Source organism: Diplotaxodon limnothrissa, linkage group LG3, assembly GCF_057381915.1.
Source record: "Diplotaxodon limnothrissa isolate DT_005_m linkage group LG3, D_limnothrissa_male_GT1.1, whole genome shotgun sequence".
Lineage (NCBI taxonomy): Eukaryota > Metazoa > Chordata > Actinopteri > Cichliformes > Cichlidae > Diplotaxodon > Diplotaxodon limnothrissa.
The window spans coordinates 17727922-17749222 of NC_140598.1; the positions used below are offsets into that span (position 1 = coordinate 17727922).

The 21301-nt window shown below is 41.6% G+C and overlaps 2 protein-coding genes across 2 annotated transcripts; one reads left to right on the plus strand and one right to left on the minus strand.

Moving 5' to 3' along the window:
* Positions 1-3825: 3825 nt before the first annotated feature.
* Positions 3826-5368, minus strand: LOC146634740 (ladderlectin-like). The gene is made up of 6 exons (XM_085343533.1): positions 5293-5368; positions 5145-5195; positions 4801-4910; positions 4562-4696; positions 4188-4299; positions 3826-3896 (listed from the first exon to the last, which is right to left on the minus strand). The coding sequence occupies exons 1-6, from the start codon at positions 5366-5368 to the stop codon at positions 3826-3828; spliced, it is 555 nt and encodes a 184-aa protein (XP_085199659.1).
* Positions 5369-17704: 12336 nt separating this feature from the next.
* On the plus strand, positions 17705-20277 carry LOC146634741 (E3 ubiquitin-protein ligase TRIM21-like). Its single transcript, XM_085342436.1, has one exon. The coding sequence runs from the start codon at positions 17705-17707 to the stop codon at positions 19373-19375; it is 1671 nt and encodes a 556-aa protein (XP_085198562.1). The 3' UTR covers positions 19376-20277.
* The last annotated feature ends 1024 nt before the right edge of the window (positions 20278-21301 follow it).

Below are 21301 nucleotides of genomic sequence, written 5' to 3' on the forward strand. Positions count from 1 at the left end.
TAAAGAATATATTAATGGGCCAATAGGTTCGACTATAGAAGCACAGGGGTGTGTTTTAATGAGACACAGAGACAGGAATGTAACTCAAAAGAACAAACCGGCTTTAGTGAAATAAAGCACGAGTTTGACAACCACAGGTTAAAGGCGATTTACAATTGTAGAAAAGAACAACAAATGAAAGCAAAGTAAAACACATAAAAATAGTAACTTTTGATCTCAATGTTGGGACACCCTAGTAACCTGACTCCTTAACTGTTATAGAAAGCAGATTACACAAATTCAGTGTTCATTCAGATGTCTGTGAAGGTTCTCAGTCATCCAGGTCATCGTAGTCAAAGGAGCTTGCAAAGAAAAGCGTCTGGATAATGATGACAAGGTGGGGCCAGGTTTCACAATGAATCACCCGAAACTCTGGCTGATTGGGACCCACACCCAGTTTCACACCTTGGCTCAGGTGATTAGAGGATCATCAGGGGGTCCTTTTGTCCCTCTGTGGGGGGATACTCCCACTAGGTTTATATCTGGGACTCTCCACCATTTGACCTTAGAACTGAAGAAGCTTCTCGGATGAGAGGTGAAACGTCTTCAAGCAACTTAAAGAAGTCCAGACGCTTTTCTTTGCAAGCTCCTTTGTTCATTCAGATGAAAATCTCACACACCTTTCACATGTGGAGAATGTTCTACACAACAGCTTATCATTTAAAGTCCCAAATAAAACATGTCCAAGGGGTAAAGTCCAAAAACTCCCAGGGTGTGAAAGAAAATAGGGGTGAGAGAATGTCAGTCAGTGGTGTTATAACCAGCTGTGTGTGAAAGTGTGAGTGATACAGTCCTACCACAACGCAAAGTGCAGCAGATCATCAAGAAAGAAGCGAATCTCAGTCTTTCAAAGTCCAGGTGGGAAGGCTCGCACCTCAGGAACAATCCAGTGTACAATAAACCTGACCTGTCAACAGAAGGGGTCAGCAACTCAAATATTAATTATGCTGTTCTAGCTGTAATTCACAACTTAGAAGTTTGATGACGTCATATTTGACATAAATGACAAAAAATAAAACATCTCTCATACAAACTATGCATTAATGCAACGTATTGTTAAAACACTTTTCCAAATAATATATGAAAACATTAAACCTTACAATCCAATTAAGTAAAGTTATTGCAAATGCGACAATTATAAATCAAAACAATTTAGATAAATTCAGTTACTCAACAATAAAGTGCAAAACAAACTAAAACTAACTGTATGTGTAGTATGTGCTCACTGATCTCAGCACATCGTGGCCGAACACTGTGTCTCTCAGTCAGAATCCGTATGGGGTTAGAACGATGCCACCTTAAAATGAAACTGAGAAAAAAATATTGTAACTGAAATAAATGTATTCTTGTATTGAAAGTTTAAAAAAAAATGATAGTGAAAAAACAATCAATTGAAACTACATTTTTTGTATCGCTTACAATTTGTTTTTCAGTTTCAATCTGCTGGCACTGTCCGGGGGCGCGCTTGAGCTACATCTGGTGAAGTTGTGGTAAAATGTTAATGTAACCCAGTGTTAATTTGGTGATCTGATATGGTGTGATATAAAGTATATATGTATTGGGTGTTCGGTTATAAAATGTTCTTCAATGATTTTGAGGGTTTTTGTATTGCTATTGGTTTGCGGCTGCTTTACGACGGTCAACTGTGGTAGTACATCCTAGTGGGAGGGGCTACGAGCTCACATGGCTTGTAGCTGTGCCAGAGCAACACGTTCTCACTCCCAACTCGTCAAACGTGTGACGCATGGTCAGGCTCCCTCTGCTTCACTTATCGACGCGCAGGGTACCCCCTCGCGTCGAGAACTGACGTGCAGGGTCCTCTCATTGAATACTATAGAGCTCCCTAAACGTTGCTTATTGACGACAAGAGATTGCCGCGGAAGAGCCTGTTGTCCGTATTTATATATTTCCGAAATCCCACTGTAGTGAAGTGTACTGAACACAATATACAGGGTGGGCCATTTATATGGATACACTGTAACAACATGGGAATGGTTGGTGATATTAAAGTCCTGTTTATGGCACATTAGTATATGTGAGGGGGCAAACTCCTCAAGATGGGCGGTGACCATGGTAGCCGTTTAGAAGTCGGCCATCTTGGATACAACTTTTGTTTTTCCAATAGGAAGAGGGCCATGTGACACATCAAACTTATTGGTAATGTCACAAGAAAAACAATGGTGTGCTTGGTTTCAACGTAACTTTATTCTTTCATGAGTTATTTACAACTTTCTCTTTGTTCACAGCCATTGACATGTCGAAGAGGTTAACGTTTCTCGCGGTTAGTATCATGGTTGCTAGGCCACCTGAACAGCACGCCTCTCACTTCCGCACTTCTCGTACTTATAGTACGCACCGTACGTAGTACGCGTAGTGCGCGTAGTGCGCGTACTTCAAGCATGCGACCCTGAATTGGGACACAGCCCTGGAATCGATTAGTCACTTCCGGAGTACTTCCGGTAAGGTCAAAAGGTCAAGGCTAGGGTCATCAATCAAACTCGCATTCTTGAGTGACACAAGCAGGGGTGGATATGGCTCTGTGGAAAAATTAAATAATTATAACTTAAGCTGACCATAGTTGGTTTTAGTACATAAATATTGGGCTGACTGTGTTTCTGCCCATATGGAAAAGAAATAGGAAAAACTTATAAAAGACCTGCATAAGATGTGGCCTGCTTCATATAGTGAATCATATCAGGCTTACGTGATTTACTCATGAAAGTGGCCACTTTCTCATTACTTTCACATAAGTATCCAAAACATACATGTTTCATTTATATGATTTTTCTAGGCATCTTATATCTGTTTTCACTCTTGTGTGCTGTTCATACAAGTTTTTTTTCTTTAGCATTCTGCAGTGCATAGGCAGCGTGAGCTAGTGCATGAGGTTGAGAAATACTTTATTATACGTTTTTAAAAGTTTTAAATTGTGTAACAAAAAAATATACAAATACCAATTTAATAATTGTTTAAGTATTATTAAACAGCACAAGACACAATAGTAGGAATATGCTTGTTTGATATTTAGCAGAACAGTGTCCAAGATGTTTACTGATATACTTTCTTGCATTTGAAAATCACCGTTGGACTGAGTTTAACTGCATTAGAAGAAATGCTGATAGTTATTTTTTAGCCATACTTATAGTGTTTAAGTGTTCTACTATAAATCTCAAGTTCAAGGATGATAAAGCATTAGCAAAATTTAAAATAGTAAGCTAACACAAAATTTATATATATTTTTATTTTGTTAGATTTCAAATCTTTTTCAGTGGATAAACCATTAGTATTGCTCACTCAGGAAAAATGAAGTCATCTGTAGTACTTTGTACTCACAATGATTAAGTCGTCCTAATTTAGTCATCAGGCGTTGTTAGTGTCTCTTTGTTTTCTAGGCAATGCGTTTGCATACGTTTTTTAAGCTCAGAGAACTAGTTAGATTTTACAGTGAGGATGTATGTGATATTTAAGAGCACACTGATAAGCATGAAGCATTTAAATGCACAGACCATTTTGATTCAATGCTTAAGATTTTAATGATGAAGAAGATGAGAAACAACAATTCATTCTGGGAAACAACGTTTTGCTAAAAGCATTCTTTCAAGTACACATGCAGTCTGCTCCTGTTAAAAGAGCAGCTCCAGTTTATGTCACTTGTCGCTTCATTCCTTATGCAGCATTACAGTAAAAGAAAAGAAGTAAATCAAATCAGAACCAGATTCTTATTGTGATATATTAGAGGATTTGCTCTGTCGTCAGGTAGGCCACGCCTTCACGAGAGCCCAGGAATCAGCAGATGGCCCTGACACAAATAAATGGGTATTGGCTGTCACATCTCCCATCATTCCAACACTTGCTTCCTGTAAGTACACAAAATCAGCATGAACTGAAATCACAATCACATGGAGAAATGATCACTGATCTAAATATGTTGTTCTGTATAACAACAGCACCTGACACATACATGTGTTTAGTATTGCATCAAAACACTATGTAAATAATTAATATGATAGAAAAATGTACTGCTGACATTTTTTCACTCATCACTGTTTGTCACATTAAATGCATAAAGATTATTTGGGGGATTCTGGGTATTGTTTCCTTTTTCCTTTAACATTTATAGTGCTCTTACATTGTACTTTTAGGTTTACCTGAAGAATTCACCATTAAGCAATGCTCGTTTCCCCCAGCGTTGTTAGGTTCTCCGTGACACCACTGCGTAAATGTGAAATAGGTTCCATCAATCCAAAACCAGTAATTCTCCTAGAAAACAGAAAAACGTAGGCAAGAATATGTTCACAAATAAGCTACAGTTCCAAGTTCTAAATGTGCATGTAGATACAATAATATGTCTTGAATAATCAGATCCCATCTTAAAGACCTCCATATCTACTGCAGGTGGGAACTAATCCCTGAGCCTGGTTCTGCCTCAGGTTTCTTCCTGTTAAAAATTGTTTTTCTTCCCCACTGTCACCACGTGCTTGCTAATGGGGGAGGGTCCTCTGAATAATGATAAGTGATATACCTGTTGACCATCTGAGCCACCAACCCATGTTAGTCCACTTTCACGAGAGGCACTAGATATGACGGCTCGAATGAACTGGTACTCGTCGTTGCTGTTTACAGATGCCAGGTTTGCATTCAAGGACTGGCAGATTCGCTACAATGGAAATCAACAGACTGAGTTTATAGAAATGACAACGTAAACAGAAAGAGTTAAGATTGCACAAAGGATAAATGATAAATTCACATCACTGCTTTTACCTGCGCCTGAGCCCAAGTCATTTGACGGTTATCGTAGAGAAAGCATCGATTCCCATACTGAGTCCAGCCGCTTGGACAAGATGCTGCTCTCTTCTCAACATGATGTTCTCCTGAAGACAATCAAAGAATATTGAGCTACTTTACTGTGTCGGAAAACGTTTTTAAAATAAAAATTCATGAAAAATGTGTTTTTATCTGAGTGTTAAAGATGAACTTTTTTAAGCTATAAATGTACTTGTCCATCACACATGAAAACAAATTTATGAAAGCTGACGTAGGAAAGCTGATGTACTGATGATAAAAATGTGATTAGTTTTGGTTTCAAACCTGAAAAGTCCACTGACCTGCTGAAATTGATGCCTCTGTCCCATTACTGGCCACTTCATCTGGAAGTGCTAGACAACAGCAAATGTTGATTTTCATTATAATTTTCAGTTTAATATATTCATGCATAAGATGTATAGATGATGCTCAGTATACTGGAATACTCACCAGCAGCAGTGCCCAGAGCCACCATTGCGCAGAGAAGTGTAGACACAGTCAGCAGCTTCATGGTGATGTTTAGCATCTCTGTACAAATCAGAAAATTCAAAGTAGGTCGTTTATGAAAGAAAAGATAGACAATAATCTGACACTTCCCAGCAAGCATTTGATATAATACCTTATCTTCCCTGTTATCAGTGTCAGCTTGTAACTTCAGCCTTCAAGTGTGCAGGTGCTGAACCTAACACCAGCACTTATATACTGTTTCTGTACCTTCACTCAAAACCAAGAACAAACAGACTAAAATACACTGTTATTTATTTTAGCTCCATGCTTGCTGGCATTTCGCTTTATAACAATGGTTTTTACCTCCACCCAGATAAAATGTCACTGCTGTTTAATTTGTCATATTGACTGATGGTCAACACAGAGATACATAACCTCATCTTTGTGTCACACTGTTGTTTTGCATGGTGAAGGTAGCTGTCTTTTACTCATCATTATCCACACTAGATGAAATAAAACATGCCAACAGTGTGTTCCTTTGTTCTTCCCAGTAATGACTGGGGACACCCCTGAAATTGGGGAGCAACCTGAACAGTGATTTGGTGAACAGCCAATTGGAAAATGAGACAGAAAAGGACAGTTTAGAATGACTTCCATGTAAAATAAAAGTCATTAGATGATCTATTAGTACACCAACTATATACATTTCAAGTGTGCAAAGAAAGAAAAGAAAAGGAAATAAACTGGTCTCTCAAACCTTTTTGTAGAAGAACACAAAACCCAAGTCCTAACTCAAGCATGGAGCTTTAACAGCAGCCCAGAGGACTCGGCTGAAAACTGCTTGGAAACCAAAAACCTCTGTGAAACGGCGACAGAAGCATCTTTGTGCGTCTGCGGTTCATTAAGTACCTCCAGATTATGACAAATGTCATCTTGATGATTTTCAAACTCAATATTGCCAAATAAAAAACCAAAAGGATATGGTTCAGTTGGACAACACACACACTTTCAGATTACCAGTCAGTGACATGCAGTAAACGGTGTGGGCTACAGTGTTGAAGACACAGCCAGTGTGCATGATGCAGGCACTCAGGTGAGCTATTAAAAATGTTAGCTTCTTATAGTTAGTAAAGCACAAGCTTTTGAAATAAGTGTTTCCTAGCTTTAGTGGTCTTTTGTGCTACTGAGCCACGTGTTTTCATTTAGTAGTCTTAGGCTACGTTCACACTGCAGGCGAAAGCCCATCAAATCCAACTTTTCTGACCCTATGAGACCATCTATCCCATCATGGTGTGACGCAGTGAAGCTGTCACTAATGCACCAGTGCAGCCTGCCTCACTTTCCCTGTTGCAGTAATGTTGAACCCAGTCAGCGCACTTTGCTGAGCTGCACCTGTGCAGATGCAGCTGCAGTGTAATGATGCACTCAGGGAGAGACACTGAACGTCCCACACAGTTTATTAGCTCCATCCCTGCAGCAGCACCCAGCTCGTCTACATGCGGCTCCAACCTTGTGTTTGCTCTCATTTATTTTTCTGGGTTTCTGGCAGCATGTTCATATTTCTAACTTGTGTAATTTTGACAGGATATATTTTTATGGAGAGCAAAATATTTAAAGTTTATTTTTTTAAGTTTATTTAATAATATTCCTGTCTTTTTTTAATTCATATATATGTTTAAAAACATTGTTTTAGTGTTCAATAAATGTTTATCTTGTGTGGCCCGAGACCTAAAGCGGGCCTTGACCTTTGGCCCCCTGTGCGATTGAGTTTGCCACCCCTGACCTAGCACGATTGTTGGAACAATACAAGTAAGAATACAAGGCTTTAACTATGTCCTTATTGCAGATTAATGAGCACAATAAAGCCAGCCTACTGATAAACATAAAGGCTGTTGAACAGATGACTTGTTTTTTTGTGAGACATAGAAAAGTTCTGGCTTCAGCGAACATGATTCAAGGTGAAAGGAGAAGACGTGGGTCAGGCAGCCAGGAGGAGCGGTGTGCCCCAGAACCACACGAGGAACAGAAGAGTGGCTCGTGTTCTTGGGTAAGCCACCCCTGCTGATACACGTGTCCTTCAACATGCAAAGTGCTGCTCGTTGCTACATATAACAATTCTGGTGTGTTTGGTCCATTTCTTGGTCTTGGCTGCCCAGCTTGGCCTTACCTTGGCCTCAGAAACATTTCACGTCAGAGAGTACACGCCTGTCACATGTACGCCTTTTACTAACACTCAACAAAAGCCTTCAGTAATTCTATATACCTGAAGCTCTCACATGTACACAAGGCTAGTAGGTCATCCTGAGTTCATCAATATATGTTCGTTTCATCTGTCTACAGTCTGTCTGTGTGTGTCTGTGTCTGTGAGAGGTTGTCTGTGTGTCGCACAGAGGCTGAAAGGACTTCATCCCAATAATGTGTTTGTTGACTGTTATTTCTAAAAGCTCTTTGTTTCTCTCACCTCATCCCCACCTGTGAAAAGATGACTGAATTTCCCAGAGTTCGTTCTGTTGGAGGTTTATTTCCTTCTGCTGCTGCTCAGAGATCATCAGAATCTATAAAGGCCTAAACTAACAAGCTTTTCCACTGGGACATTATTTTCAACAGACCTGAACAGAGTATAAGAGGACAAGAGAACATGAGTGTTTGTATTTACTTCTACAAATAGAAGTGAAGCTCACACTGCAAACAAAGTTGTATAGAAAGATTTTCCATGTGGAAAATTATTGCTATTATTGCCAAATAGCATCTCTTGTCTGGAGAACAGGACTCGCTGAAACATTATCCAGAGCTTTTGCTGACACGACATGTTCCAAGTCAAAGTCAGCTTTGTTGTCAGAAACCATGTGTGCAGATAATACACAGGAACTGGAAACTACAGCCTGAGTGTTGCACTAGAACAACGTAAAAACAACATGAAAGATAAAAAGACTCTGAGTTTGAAAAGAAATGAACTGTGGACTCATTTTAATTGTGAGAGAGCATAGCAACCAGAGATTCTGAAAGAAAAACACATTAGCAGGATTATGAATTGATTTACGTGCCATTGAGTCAAATAATAAACAGCCAATCATTCTGTCTCAGAGCTTTTCATGCTTTCCTCAGCTCCTCCCATCTCTATGTTCAGTCGTACTCACTGCCCATCATCCCAACTCCTGAGGGAAGAAACATAATTCTTGTAATTAGAAGGATGTGATCTCATAGTGTGGCTGTGGTTCAGAAGGGAGCACATCTATCAGTCTGCATGCCAAATATCCTCGGGCAAGATGCTGACCCCAGGTTGTTCTCCACAGCCCACTGCAGTGTGAGTGTGGGATAGAAAGCACTTAAAGCTTAAGAGATAAGATAGAACTTTATTAATCCCTCAGGTGGTTCCTCTGGGAAATTCAGTTTCCAAAAAAGCACAGCACCGACAGAAGTTACAGAGTTACAGAATATTATATATATACACACACACACACACACACACACATATATAAATACAGAGACAATATAAATAAAATATACAAAGGGGATAAATAGAATAAATAGGAATAAAAATAAAAATACAAGTGAATTGCACATTTCAAGTATTGAGTCTATTGCACTGTTGACTATTAGGAAAAGTATTGCACAAGGTATTGTACAGTGAGGTGAAGAGGCACTACAGCTTAGTTGTTCCCCCCTCCTTTGTCCTCCTGTTTCCCCTCCCTCTCCCCTCCAGAGAGGAGTTAAACAGTCTGATGGCGTGTGGGACAAAGGAGTTTTTAAGTCTGTTAGTTCTTGTCTTGGGGAGAAGCAACCTGTCACTGAACAGACTCTTCTGGTTGTTTATGGCCGTGTGCAGAGGATGCCCAGCATTGTTCATAATGTCCATCAGTTTCTTTAATGTCCTTTTCTCTGCCACTGTCACCAGAGTGTCCAGCTTCATGCCGACCACAGAGCTAGCCCTCCTGATCAGTTTCTCCAGCCTGGATGAGTCCTTCTTTGCTGTGCTGCTCCCCCAGCACACCACAGCATAGAAAAGTACTCCAGCAACCACCGACTGGTAAAACATCCTCAGGAGCTTGTGCCATTAATGAGGCGTGTTGTATAAAGTGGTGTGAGTGCTCAGGCAGAGTATAAACAAGCTGAATAAGAAATACTCAACTTCCACAAAATGACTACTACATAATTCATTCTAAAGTTCAGAAGCTATATCTGAATTCTGCACTTATATTCTAATCTCTCTGCCTTATTTAAACATCCACGTTTTCAAAAATCTGTGGTAACCTCAATTGTTTTAATAATACATGTCGATTAGCTCTCCATTGTGTAGCCCCTTAAAATACAGCTTATTTCAAACCGTCAATCCTTCCTCTTGGATGCAGGATTATATTCTGTAGAAAAGCTGAACAGATGTGGAAAAAGACCTTATTAACCTTGTTCAACTGACTAAACGCTGCAAGAACATCTTACTTTACTGGCTTGATTAGCAGTGATAAGCACTATACGCACATCTCTGACTGCTTTGTCAAGGAGGGAGTGACAAAGCCGTCCTTCGGTGTAACCCGACCTCAGAAAAGAATCTCCACAGATATTTGCGTGCTCATACTCAAGCTTGATATATTACTCACTGTCTCGTGAAGGTGTCTGATGATCAGTGTGTCAACGTTTTAAAATTCTCTCCCAAGTTGTGTATTAAGGTGAGCCTGACTCTGTCTGGCTGGTACTCCTCAGATAATATCTGATGTTTAGATCATTTAGGATGTTTGTGCTTAAATGGTTTTATTTCATATAAAAACCTACAGTTACAAGCAAAATAGAGTAGAAAGCATTCTGTTAGTTCAGGCTTATTAAAAGCAGAAGAAAATCCAAATCTCTGGTGTAATGCACACACTGCTTCAGTCCTTAAGCTGCAGAACAAAGGAGAGAATAAAAATGCAGACAAGTAGCGTCTGAGCCAATCACGTTCATCTGTCATTCAGACATGTGGATTACAAACTGAGTTACAGGTGAACTGTTAGCTTGTTTCAGTGCTGGGATGATCACAGATTATGATAACGACAGATGGAGATTAGCATCATTCATATGAGAACAGGATCCAGATTTCCACAGTGAGAGCGACGGTGATCATGACAATCAAAACAAAAGTAGTTGATCAAAGACACGAAGAGAAGAAGAGCTTCATCTGTCAGTGTCTCACACACAGCAATGACTTCTGAACATTGATTTATGTGTCATTAGAAGTGACCGAGATGCAGGAGATAAACACAACTACAGCACAGAATGATTCTTTTCAATTTTTAATTCGGTTTTATCGCCACTTCACATAATAATACATGATTTACTCTGTGTGCTGGGATATGAGAACGTTTTCAAAGCCACCGTATCAGTTAAAGAACCACCTCTGCATCTGCTACCAACTCCTATTGAACAAACACAGCTCAAGGTCATCACATTAACTAACAGCTGAGTGCTCTGCTGTGTGACTGAAACGTCTCGTTTTATTTCCAGTCTTCATTTCTGTTGCTTTATCCCACAAGTAGTCAGTAGGTATGCAGATTTTATTCCTCAGACTAACTGTGACAGTTCAGTGTAAACTGTTCTTTCAACATCAGGTTTAGACTTCAAAGAGAGACCATCAGTTAAAGAGGAGATTCAGATTAGAGATCTCTGCTGCCACCTTCTGATGAAGACGCTTTGTTCTCCACACAGAAGTAAAGCTGTGGCTGTGACTCAGTTCTTCCAGGTGATAAAGTATTTTCCATTTCTGTAGTTGGTACGTCGATATACTGAAGTAAATATTAATAATTCATTTTGGGGTTATGTCATATTTATTATCTGGGAATCTGCTACATTAAACATGGCCAAATATTCAAAGTGTGTGTGTGTGTGTGTGTGTGTGTGTGTGTGTGTGTGTGTGTGTGTGTGTGTGTGTGTGTGTGTGTGTGTGTTTGAAATACAGCTCTGACTAGAGGAGTGGAAGTGCAACCCACCCACCAAATTCAACACTGTGGACCTCCAGCCATCCTTTTAAAGCTCTTGTCCACTCCTTTCTCATTCAGTGTGACTGCTTTTGCGAGGCTGGTCTTAAAGGGTCTCTTGTGTCTGAGGAGAGGATGGTTGCTTCCCAAACATTAATGCAACAACAGCACTGCACTTGAGTTTTTTCTGGCTGGATCAGAAGATTTGGATTTGCTCCCTTTGCCTTCATGTGAGCAAAGCTCCGTTAAATCTATTCTGAAGTTAGTCTCGTGATTTTTAAACATGGACTCATCAGGATTTGTTCAGTGCTGTAAGTGTGTCAGTCTGGTATTTGAATAGTTTTTGTGTGTCCTGTTGTTTGAATACTTATTTCAAAATCTGATATGGTCCAGAGCCTGCTGAGGTGATGTTCACTGTGAGAGGATGTGGAAGCTTTCTTAGTGGGAAAAGCACAACCAGAGGTGCTGAAGCTCTTCAGATCAAACTGACATTATTATTTCATCATGACTGGCTCCAGCTGAATTGCTGTTGGCTGTTCTTTGTCAGTCTGCGACTGACCTTTGACAACGTTTCTGTATTTTTCAAATGTAGAATTGAGCGTCTGTGGAGGGAGGTTTGGACAGGTGTGACACATTTACTATGATGTACTCACAGCTTGGAGGAAGATGGATTTCTCATCATCTCAGATACTCTTCATCTCTTCTGTGCCCAGCACTCCTTCCTCCCAAGTCTCAAGGTGGATTTGTTCTCTGTTGTCTGTCATGATACCCACCCAGGTGTTCTGGAGTCTCCACTGAAGGATGAAGATGTCGAATCTCTACATCTTGACATTGATCCCCTTGTGCCTTCATCTAGTTTTAGAAGAGACATTTCCTGGACCGCACTCTCACGTGCTCTGTACCTACATCACCATCTCTGAGAGTCGCAGCTTGGCCCGTCACAGGGTGAAGTTATAAGAACGTCTTATTTTACCAAGTCCTCTCTCAGGTTCCTAAATCATTGATGGCACTGAGATAGTTTTTTACAATAATCTCTGCTTCTGTAATATAAGAACCTCTCCTGCTTTTAATGGTACTTTTCATTACTTCCTGGTGCATTCTCGTCCCAAACAGATGCTGACGAGCTGACACAGTCACATGGAAGAGGGAGAGAAATCTGACAAAACTAATGATTTCAGTGAACCTCATGTCTAACAATGACAGATGTATAATAAATAAAGATGAAAGTAACACGTCCTCTTTAGTTTTCTGTGTTACTAATACTCCACTGATCAGATGTCTGAAGCTTCTCCTCTGGCAGGACAGGAGTGAGGCCTGGTCCTGTGAGCCGCTGTGAGGATGTACTCGGGGAAAGGTCACCGGCCTCAGGCTCTTCACCTTTTTAAAGACAAAGCAGTCATTTAGATAGAAGATTGGACAGTGTTCACCTGCACAAAGAGAAATTAAATGAAATGTCATTACTGACCAACACTCACAGTGTTTTCTACAGCTGTGGCCAAACATTTAGAGAACAACAAGTGTTGCTCTTCACACACTTTTAGATCTTTTTGTCAGATGTTTTCTGAAGGATAGAAACTTCTATGTTTCTACAGCATGTGATTGATTATATTTGCTCAGCTCTGAGTTCTAATTGTAGCTGATGTGAAATGACTGAACCATCCTAGTGACAGCTCTGGATCTTAGACTGTAGGATCCACAGGAAGTTTCTAAAGATGATGACCCCGAGCGTGTTTCTGCTGTGCTGATGGATCTCCACGGAGCGTCCTGACTCTGTGTCACATGTTAGCTTCATGTGGGTCAAAGGTCAAAGCTGCTGACTGTCAGGAAGCTTCAGAGAAGATCAGACAAAAACGAAACACAGAGCTGAAGATGAAGCAGATCTACATGTGACTGTTGATGGTTTCAGATGTGGATCTCTGTGCTGTCCACACACAGATGCACGCTAATAAATACAAATAGAACAAGATAAAATACAAATACTATGAATAAATGAGTGGAGACTAAATGTAAGTGTGAGGTAGATGTATGTGCAAAGGAGCTGTGAGCTTGATATGAAAGATGACCTGATGTGCAAACATTACTGTTAAAACAGGTCAGCTGTCCAAGAGTCTGACAGCAGTGGGAAGAAGGAGTTGTTGAGTCTGGATGTTCTGGATTTTGAACTTCTGAACCTTCGTTCTGAGGGTAGAAGTGTGAACAGCCGTGTTGGGGGGATGTGGGGTCTTTGAGGATGGAGGCAGCTCTCCTCTGGACTCTGCGATGGTGGATGCAGAGGGCAGCGGGGTCCTGATCATCTTCTCTGCAGGCGTTTGGTCCATAGCAGTAGTGCTGCCGTACCATGCAGTGATGCAGCTGGTCAGTGTGCTCTCCACAGTGCAGCTGTAGAAGCTGCTGAGGATCTTGGGAATGAGTTTGTGAGGGATGACTGTATTGAAGGCGGAGCTATAATCAACAAAAAGCACCCTGAGGTCTTTGTTTTCCAGGTGGGAGAGGGAGTAGTGAGGGGCAGCAGCGATGGCGTCTGACGTGGACCTATTGGGCCGGTAGGCAGACTGCAGGGGGTCCAGAGTGTCTGGGATGTTGCTCTGGATGTAGGCCAGCACCGCTCTCTCAAAGCACTTTGCAATGATGGGAGTCAGTGCGACTGGTCTGCAGGCGTTTAGTGGCTGGGCTTTTCTTGGGGAGGGGCATGATGGTTGTGGTCTTGAAGCATGTGGGGATAGTGCTCTGTGTGGGAGTCAAATTGTTAAATGTTGTCATTGTGTTACTTAAGTTTGTAAGTCTTGGTTCAAGCAGCCTGATCAAAGACGTTCCTTTGTCTCTGACCACCTCTCCAGCCAGTTTGTTGGTGGGGAGGCTGCAGTGTTTTGTTATAGGCTCATCTATGTGAGGGCTCTGTTTGCTGCTTAGTAAGCTTCCTGCTTCATCATCCTTTGTGGGCAGGAGGTCACACAAACGCACCCCAAACACACACACACACATAGGGCCTTATGTTTGTTGACCATAGGGGGGTTACAATGGGTGGTGCTTGTGTGTACTGTAACTGTGTTCAGTAAAAGGTCGTCTGTGGGTGGATTCAGTGCTTTCCTGACACACCGAGCGGTCCTCCCTTGCTAGCAAGTAAAAGCTGAACAGTGATGTTTGTTAGACAGGATCAGACTGAAGAGGGAACATAAGAAGAGTTTCATGCTGGATTTGAACAGGACAGGAAGATAAGCTCCGCCCAGCAGCTGAGTCCTCTCTGCTCACACTGGTGTTGGACTGCAACATCAGGGAGTCTGCTTCCACATCTGGTTTCCACAGCTGGAGGAAGCTGTCCCACGAGCACGCCTACGCCCCTCTGTCATTACTGAAGTAGTGATGGTGTTTAATCAGTGTGAGACTGTTTCACTGGTCCAAGCAGAGATTTACATAAATGAGCTTTTATGAGTTCTTATATTATCTGATCAGGCCGTTTGCTCCTGTTAAAGAGAAATGTGCATCGAACGTTGTGGGTATTCATGAGTCTAACAGTTTAAACCTGTGTGTGACGTTGTGTCCTTGAACGGCCCTGACAGACGGCTGTAGTCCATAATATTAATGTTTCCTGCTGACTGAAATAAGCAGCTGAGCTCTGTGAGGGCAGAGCTGCTGCTAACAGGTGAGTCTGTTACCTGGACTGGACTGAGTGAGCTGCTGTGTCACAGCTTTATCAGTGACACACTCAGCATGTGTGTGTGTGATATGTCACAGTGCTTGAAACACACATGAAAATATATTAAAGGTTGAATCTTTGTTCTTTTGGTTTGTGGAACAAAAATCAGCAACGAAGAAACGCGAGCGTAAAACTTGGTGTAGAAGTGCAACAAACGTAAGCCGGCTCATTTGATGCTGTGAAGCTTGAAAAGGATTTGCGCACCTACATCATTATTTACGGTTTAAATTGTGCTGCCTTCAGGTGCACCTGGTAAATTCAGGAATCTCTACTCCAAACCACAGCAGGTTGTTTTAAAGGCTTTTCTGGGTTAATGTTGGTTTGTTGGCAGAAACATGTCTGTGATCGCTGTGTTGTTCTTTTTGATGCAGGATTTCATGTAACTCGGTGCTAAAATCATAACAATGAAGTTGAACAGTTCTAGTGCTCATGCGTCAGCTAGCATGCGACAGCTAGCATGCGTCAGCTAGCATGCAGCCTGTTTCAGTTGCTCCTGCTTTTACTCTTTACTCTAATTGTTTCTTACTTATTTCTTTGTCCTTTACTGAGTGTGTTCATCTGTTTAAAAACTTTCTTTTCAAACATGTGGATGGAGAGAGTTTTTGTTCTGCTGTTGCTTTCACTGAGGAATGGGAGCGCAGCACAGCAGCTACACACCAGAGATCAGCTGAGCCGCCTGATGCTGCTGTTGCAGATTAACTGGTGTCTCAGATTAACTGGAGACGGTCAAACAGATGTGTGACAGACTTTAAGGAGCTGCTGCCAACAAACCAGCAAATAAACACTGAATATTTCATGTGTGACATTTGTGAGGTGGCCTTAAACACAGTCCGTCAGTCTTTTTGCTCTTGAACAGTGAAATATTAAAAACTGTCTGGAGTTTATTTGGTGATGTTCTCGTGCACGAGGTGAAAAAGGAAATCCAGGTAGTTTCTCCTGATCACCTGAGGCCGTCATTACTGTGTGAACCCACACACCACTCCTCACTCCTCCCACCCGCTGCACACAGTCACTGAGTACAGACCGGCTGATTCCTGTAAAGGGAGAGGCAGGAAGAGGCGGAGCAACAGCTGAAAAACAAGAAGCTCAACGTCATTTTGCAGAAGTGAAAGTGTGAGAGAGCAGCAGCAGAGCTGCAGTCGAGTCCTGTTTGTCTCTAAAAGAAGATTCACTGGAGTCCATCAGGTTCCTCTCAGCAACAGTGGTGAGTGCAGCTGATCACACTTCCTGCTTCTACACAAATCTTCACTCTGTTCACTTCATCAGGACTCATCACAGTCACACTGGATCCATAGAAATCTGCTCATGTAACCACAGATCCACTGTAGGAGCATCGAGCTGCTGCTTCAGTCTCACTGTGGCTCTGCTCAGGACTGTGGACTCAGGCTGTGCTCTGGACTTCAGACTGACTCCACACTTCCTGGTTATTCATCACTTCCTGTTCCTCTTAGATTGATTCTGGATCTGATTGATCATAAGGATTACAGAGGTGAAAACACCTATTTATTCTTTATTGATATAAAGCCTTTGATACTGTAAACCAGCAGATTTTGGTCAGTACTTCAAAAAGTCATTCACACATTTTACAAAGATTATCTGACTTAGTGTATCCTGTAAGAGTCACAGATGATCCTCAATCATTCAGAAAACAGTCGATGCTGCACTTTATAACTTTGTGTGGAAACATGAATCTCATTATTTAGACAGATGTGTTTGAATCATCCTGATAATCAGGCTTTAAACATGTCAGAGTTCCACACATCAGCTGTGATATTCAAGCTGACCTGGATCAAACATGTCATCAGACACAAACATAGATGATGCTGTTTAATCCCAAAGCTTATTTAAACAAACTGGAGGACAGAATTCCTCCTTAAATGGGATTTTGATCAAATCCACTGATCTCGTTTTCACACACAGGCTTTATCATGGTGGCTTCTTCTCTACTAACATCAATCTTTGATTTGGACAAACAAATATGTGAAACACAAAAATAAATCAATGTTTTCTGAGGATCCAGAATAACATGAATGATGTATCCCAGCGAGTGACTGTTCATCTTCTTCCACATCCTGAGTTTGTGAGGATGTTCCAGTATCTGTGAGAGAAAACAGGACAGTTTTTACTGACGCACAAATGGACCAAATATACAGACACCTCTGAATAAACATGTTCTCATCAATGCCATTAAAATACTGGATCAACAGTTAATAACACATTTCTGAGGTTTGTGATTCATCGTCCTCCTCACTGTCAGCTCTACTGGAACAGTCACTGTTTAATATTAATGGCTCGTTGATCTGGACGTACAATAAGAAGTATTCAGTCACCAACAAGGTCGAAGTTTACTTCACAGTGATTGATGGAAAATATCCAACAAACTGATTTATTCAAGTATACAAATGATCTGGATGAATCTTGGACCTTCTGTAAAACAGAGAAACAATTTCACATCTTTGTAACGACTGTATTTATCTTCATCCCCAAACGTTGATCCTGTCCATCTGGACGCTGCACTGTACAGCAGACACTACGATGTTAGGTTTGTGTTTGGATGAACCAGTTTGTGTCTGAGTGTGTTGCTGGGTCTCCACCAGTTACTCTGAGAACTGAAGAAGCTTCTCTGATGAAACGTCTTCAAGAAACTCAAAGAAGTCCAGACGCTTTTCTCTCCAAGCTCCTCAGACTACTGACGCTTGTTTCTCTCTTTGTAAAATGAAATTTAAAGTGAATTTTGAATCAAATGTTTCTCTTCTTTCTCCCTCAGAGTGCAGACATGTCTGCTGCCAGCAATCTGCGATCTGAAGATCAGTTTCTGTGCTCCATCTGTCTGGATGTGTTCACTGATCCAGTCACTACACCATGTGGACACAACTTCTGCAAAACCTGCATCAGTCAGCACTGGGACATGAATCAGAGCTGTCAGTGTCCCATGTGTAAAGAGACGTTCTACACTCGACCTCAGCTGAGGGTCAACACCTTCATCTCTGAGATGGTTGCTCAGTTCAGACGTGAAGCTCAGCAGAAAGCCAGCAGCAGCAGCTCAGAGCAACAAGCTGCCAAACCAGGAGAAGTTCCCTGTGACGTCTGCACTGGAACCAGACTGAAGGCCCTGAAGTCCTGCCTGGTGTGTCAGACCTCCTACTGTCAGACTCACCTGGAGCCTCATCTGACAGTGAAACGTCTGAAAAGACATCAGCTGGTTGATGCTGTGGAGAACCTGGAAGGCAGGATGTGCACGAAGCACGATAAACTCCTGGAGCTGTTCTGTAAGACCGACCAGACATGTGTCTGCATGCTCTGCTCTGTTTTAGACCACAAGAACCACGAGTTTGTTCCTCTGAGAGAAGAATATGAAGGAAAGAAGGCAGAGCTGGAGAAGACAGAGGCTGAGATTCAGCAGATGATCCAGAAGAGACGACTGAAGATTCAGGAGATCACAGAGTCGGTGAAGATGAGTAAAGATGCTGCAGACAGACAGAAAGCAGAAGGTGTTCAGGTCCTCACGGCTCTGATGGAGTCTGTTGAGAGACACCTGAAGGAGCTCATGAAGGAGATCGAAGACAAACAGGAAGCTACAGAGAAACAGGCTGAAGGTCTCATCAAAGATCTGGAACAGGAAATCTCTGAGCTGATGGAGAGAAGCTCTGAGGTGGAGCAGCTCTCACGCTCTGAAGACCACCTCCACCTCCTCCAAAGCTTCTCCTCCCTGAAAGCTGCTCCACCCAGCAAGGACTGGACAGAGGTCAGAGTTCATCCACCATCATATGAGGGGACTGTGGGGAGAGCTGTGGCTCAGCTGGAGGAGACAGTCTGGAAACCCATGAAGAAGAAGCTGTTAGAGGCTGAGCTGCAGAGGGTGCAGCAGCATGAGGTGGATGTGACTCTGGATCCTGATACAGCTCATCCTAATCTCATCCTGTCTGATGATGGAAAACAAGTTTATCATAGTGATGTGAAGAAGAAACTTCCAGACAACCCAGAGAGATTTTCTGTGTGTGTTTGTGTTTTAGGAGAGCAGAGTTTCTCTTCAGGCAGATTTTACTTTGAGGTTCAGGTTAAAGGAAAGACTGAGTGGGATTTAGGAGTGGCCACAGAGTCGATCAACAGGAAGGGAATAATCAGACGGAGACCTCAGGATGGTTTCTGGACTGTAGTGCTGAGAAATGGAAATAAGTACATAGCATGTGCTTCCCCTTCAGTCCCCCTCTGTCTCCATCCTGGTCCTGAGAAGGTGGGGGTGTTTGTGGATTATGAGGAGGGTCTGGTCTCCTTTTATGATGTAGGTGCTGCAGCTCTGATCTACTCCTTTACTGGCTGCTCCTTCACTCACAAACTCCACCCATACTTCAGTCCCTGTCCTAATGATGGAGGTAAAAACTCTGCACCTCTGATCATCTGTCCTGTCAATCAAACTGATCAACGACTGATTTTATTGGATGAATGATTGATTTTTCTTGAAGGGAACAAATGAACATATTGAGTGTAAATCCTCTACAGTCTCCATGTTTCTATAGAATCTGATCATCAGGACTCTGATTCACACTTTGATTCTCATGGAGTTTGATTTGAACAGAAGAAAAGTTGAATCAGGAAATGTTCCCACTGATGGAGACTCGAGCTGAAGAGCAAATATCAGAGAACAAATGTCCAAAAGCTTCATTTCCAATAAAGTTTGTTCAATGCTTTGAGTGAATCCAGACTCATGTGTGGCTGTTATACGGAGCATCAGAGTCCAGCTGAGTTATGTTGGATACAAACTGCTTATTTTGGCTCTGTGAGGAGTTTTGTTCACTGAAAACTGATGAGACGGATAATATTCAAAGAACTCTGTAGAGATTCATGCATCCATGTTCTCCACCTGCAGGTGTGGAGGAGAAAGGTGGAGCACAGACTGCTGCATCCTTCCAGTCACATCATTTTGATGATTATATTTGCATGTTGTGATGATTTGGGTTAAAGACAAACAGAGTTGAACGGCTGCAGTCACAGCATGAAGACGATGCTGAAGCTGAGCTGTCAGTGAACATGTTTCACTGTGATTTGATTTGAAGAATAGAAAGTGTGTGTGGCTGCTGACAGCTGCAGTCTCTGCTAGTCTGCATAACACACACACAACTTTCCCCCTGAGGCAACGATGCAGCAACAACACAACAGCTGCAGACACACACACGATTGTGCGCTCCCTTTCAGTCTGAACTCTCAAACACACAAACAAACTCTATCAATGTCGTACTGTTAAAGAACTCCTCCTTCTTCAGTAACAATGATTTGAGGTCTCTACCAGTGTCTCTTGTTTTGACCTTTGACCTCTTTATTCCTTATAACCAAAAAAACCCTTTTATCTGATATTTTCACCTTATTGATTGATTATATATATCTATTATATTTTCTCACCTTATTTTGACCTTTGACCTATGTTCATCAAAGGTGAAATTTCTTTCACCTTTGAACTTAAAGCTTAAATCAAACCTTTGTTAAAAAGCTTCTTACCAACTTGTAATTCCAACTCTCTGCATTAAACACGTATCTTATCATATAAACACTGGATCACTGAGAGAACTTTAGGCAGAACCAAATGAAGCAGCTGACCTCGTCAAACTCACAGCGACAGTAACTGACAGTGAATTATTTTAATCTTCTTCATTGTATTTGTTAGAAACATTTATTTTCCTTTAATTGGACTTTGGTTAAGTTCAATCCGATGTATTAACCGACCTTTGGGGTGAAGTGCAGCTGCGAAGAACGCTACAGCAGGCAATGAGGTGCGTTTAATGTCGCTCTGTTAATTTGAGCGTCCATAAATTGAATGTCTTATTTTTTCTTACTTTATTATTGCTCATTTATTGGAGAATTTGGCCATTTAATTAAGGTAGATTTTATGTTGTTGGTGGTAAAGATCTGGATGGATATTTTATTCTGTGTTTCTATTTTTCAGTTTTACTTTTCAAGACTTGGTGAATTGCCTTTTTCTACTTTTTGTTTAGTTTTGTTAAAATTAGCAGCAGTGAGAAGTGTTGTTGTCGTTCTTGAATATATTTGATGTAGCCCATACTGTTAAGGTAAGTGTCATGTTTTTAGTTGTTAGTCTGATGAAGAATCTTTTATTTTTCTCCAAAAGTTGATTGTGTTTATCTGGACATAGTGTTTTTCAGGTCCAGCTGAATGCAGGTTTCCAGGTCTTATACGTTGTGACAGCCACTATGGTGTGGTGTCCCTTTAAGACACCCAAGTCGAGGGTTGATGGTGTCATCAGTTTGTGCCGCTGCTCTCTCTCTGGGATTATGAGGACACGTGCCTGCACGCTTCTGCTTAACGAGGGACGGATTTACGTTTTCTTCTTGTTTTGTTTGCAACGCTTGGGTTGTATGAA

Bases quoted from the DNA above. Each gene is read 5' to 3' on its own strand.
- LOC146634740 (XM_085343533.1), bottom strand. From the start codon at position 5,368: ATGCTAAACATCACCATGAAGCTGCTGACTGTGTCTACACTTCTCTGC. The intron at 5,196-5,292 runs GTGAGTATTCCA...GCTGTTGTCTAG, and splicing joins GGCTCTGGGCACTGCTGCTG to CACTTCCAGATGAAGTGGCC. The intron at 4,911-5,144 runs GTCAGTGGACTT...GATTGTCTTCAG, and splicing joins AGAGGCATCAATTTCAGCAG to GAGAACATCATGTTGAGAAG.
- LOC146634741 (XM_085342436.1), top strand. From the start codon at position 17,705: ATGTCTGCTGCCAGCAATCTGCGATCTGAAGATCAGTTTCTGTGCTCC.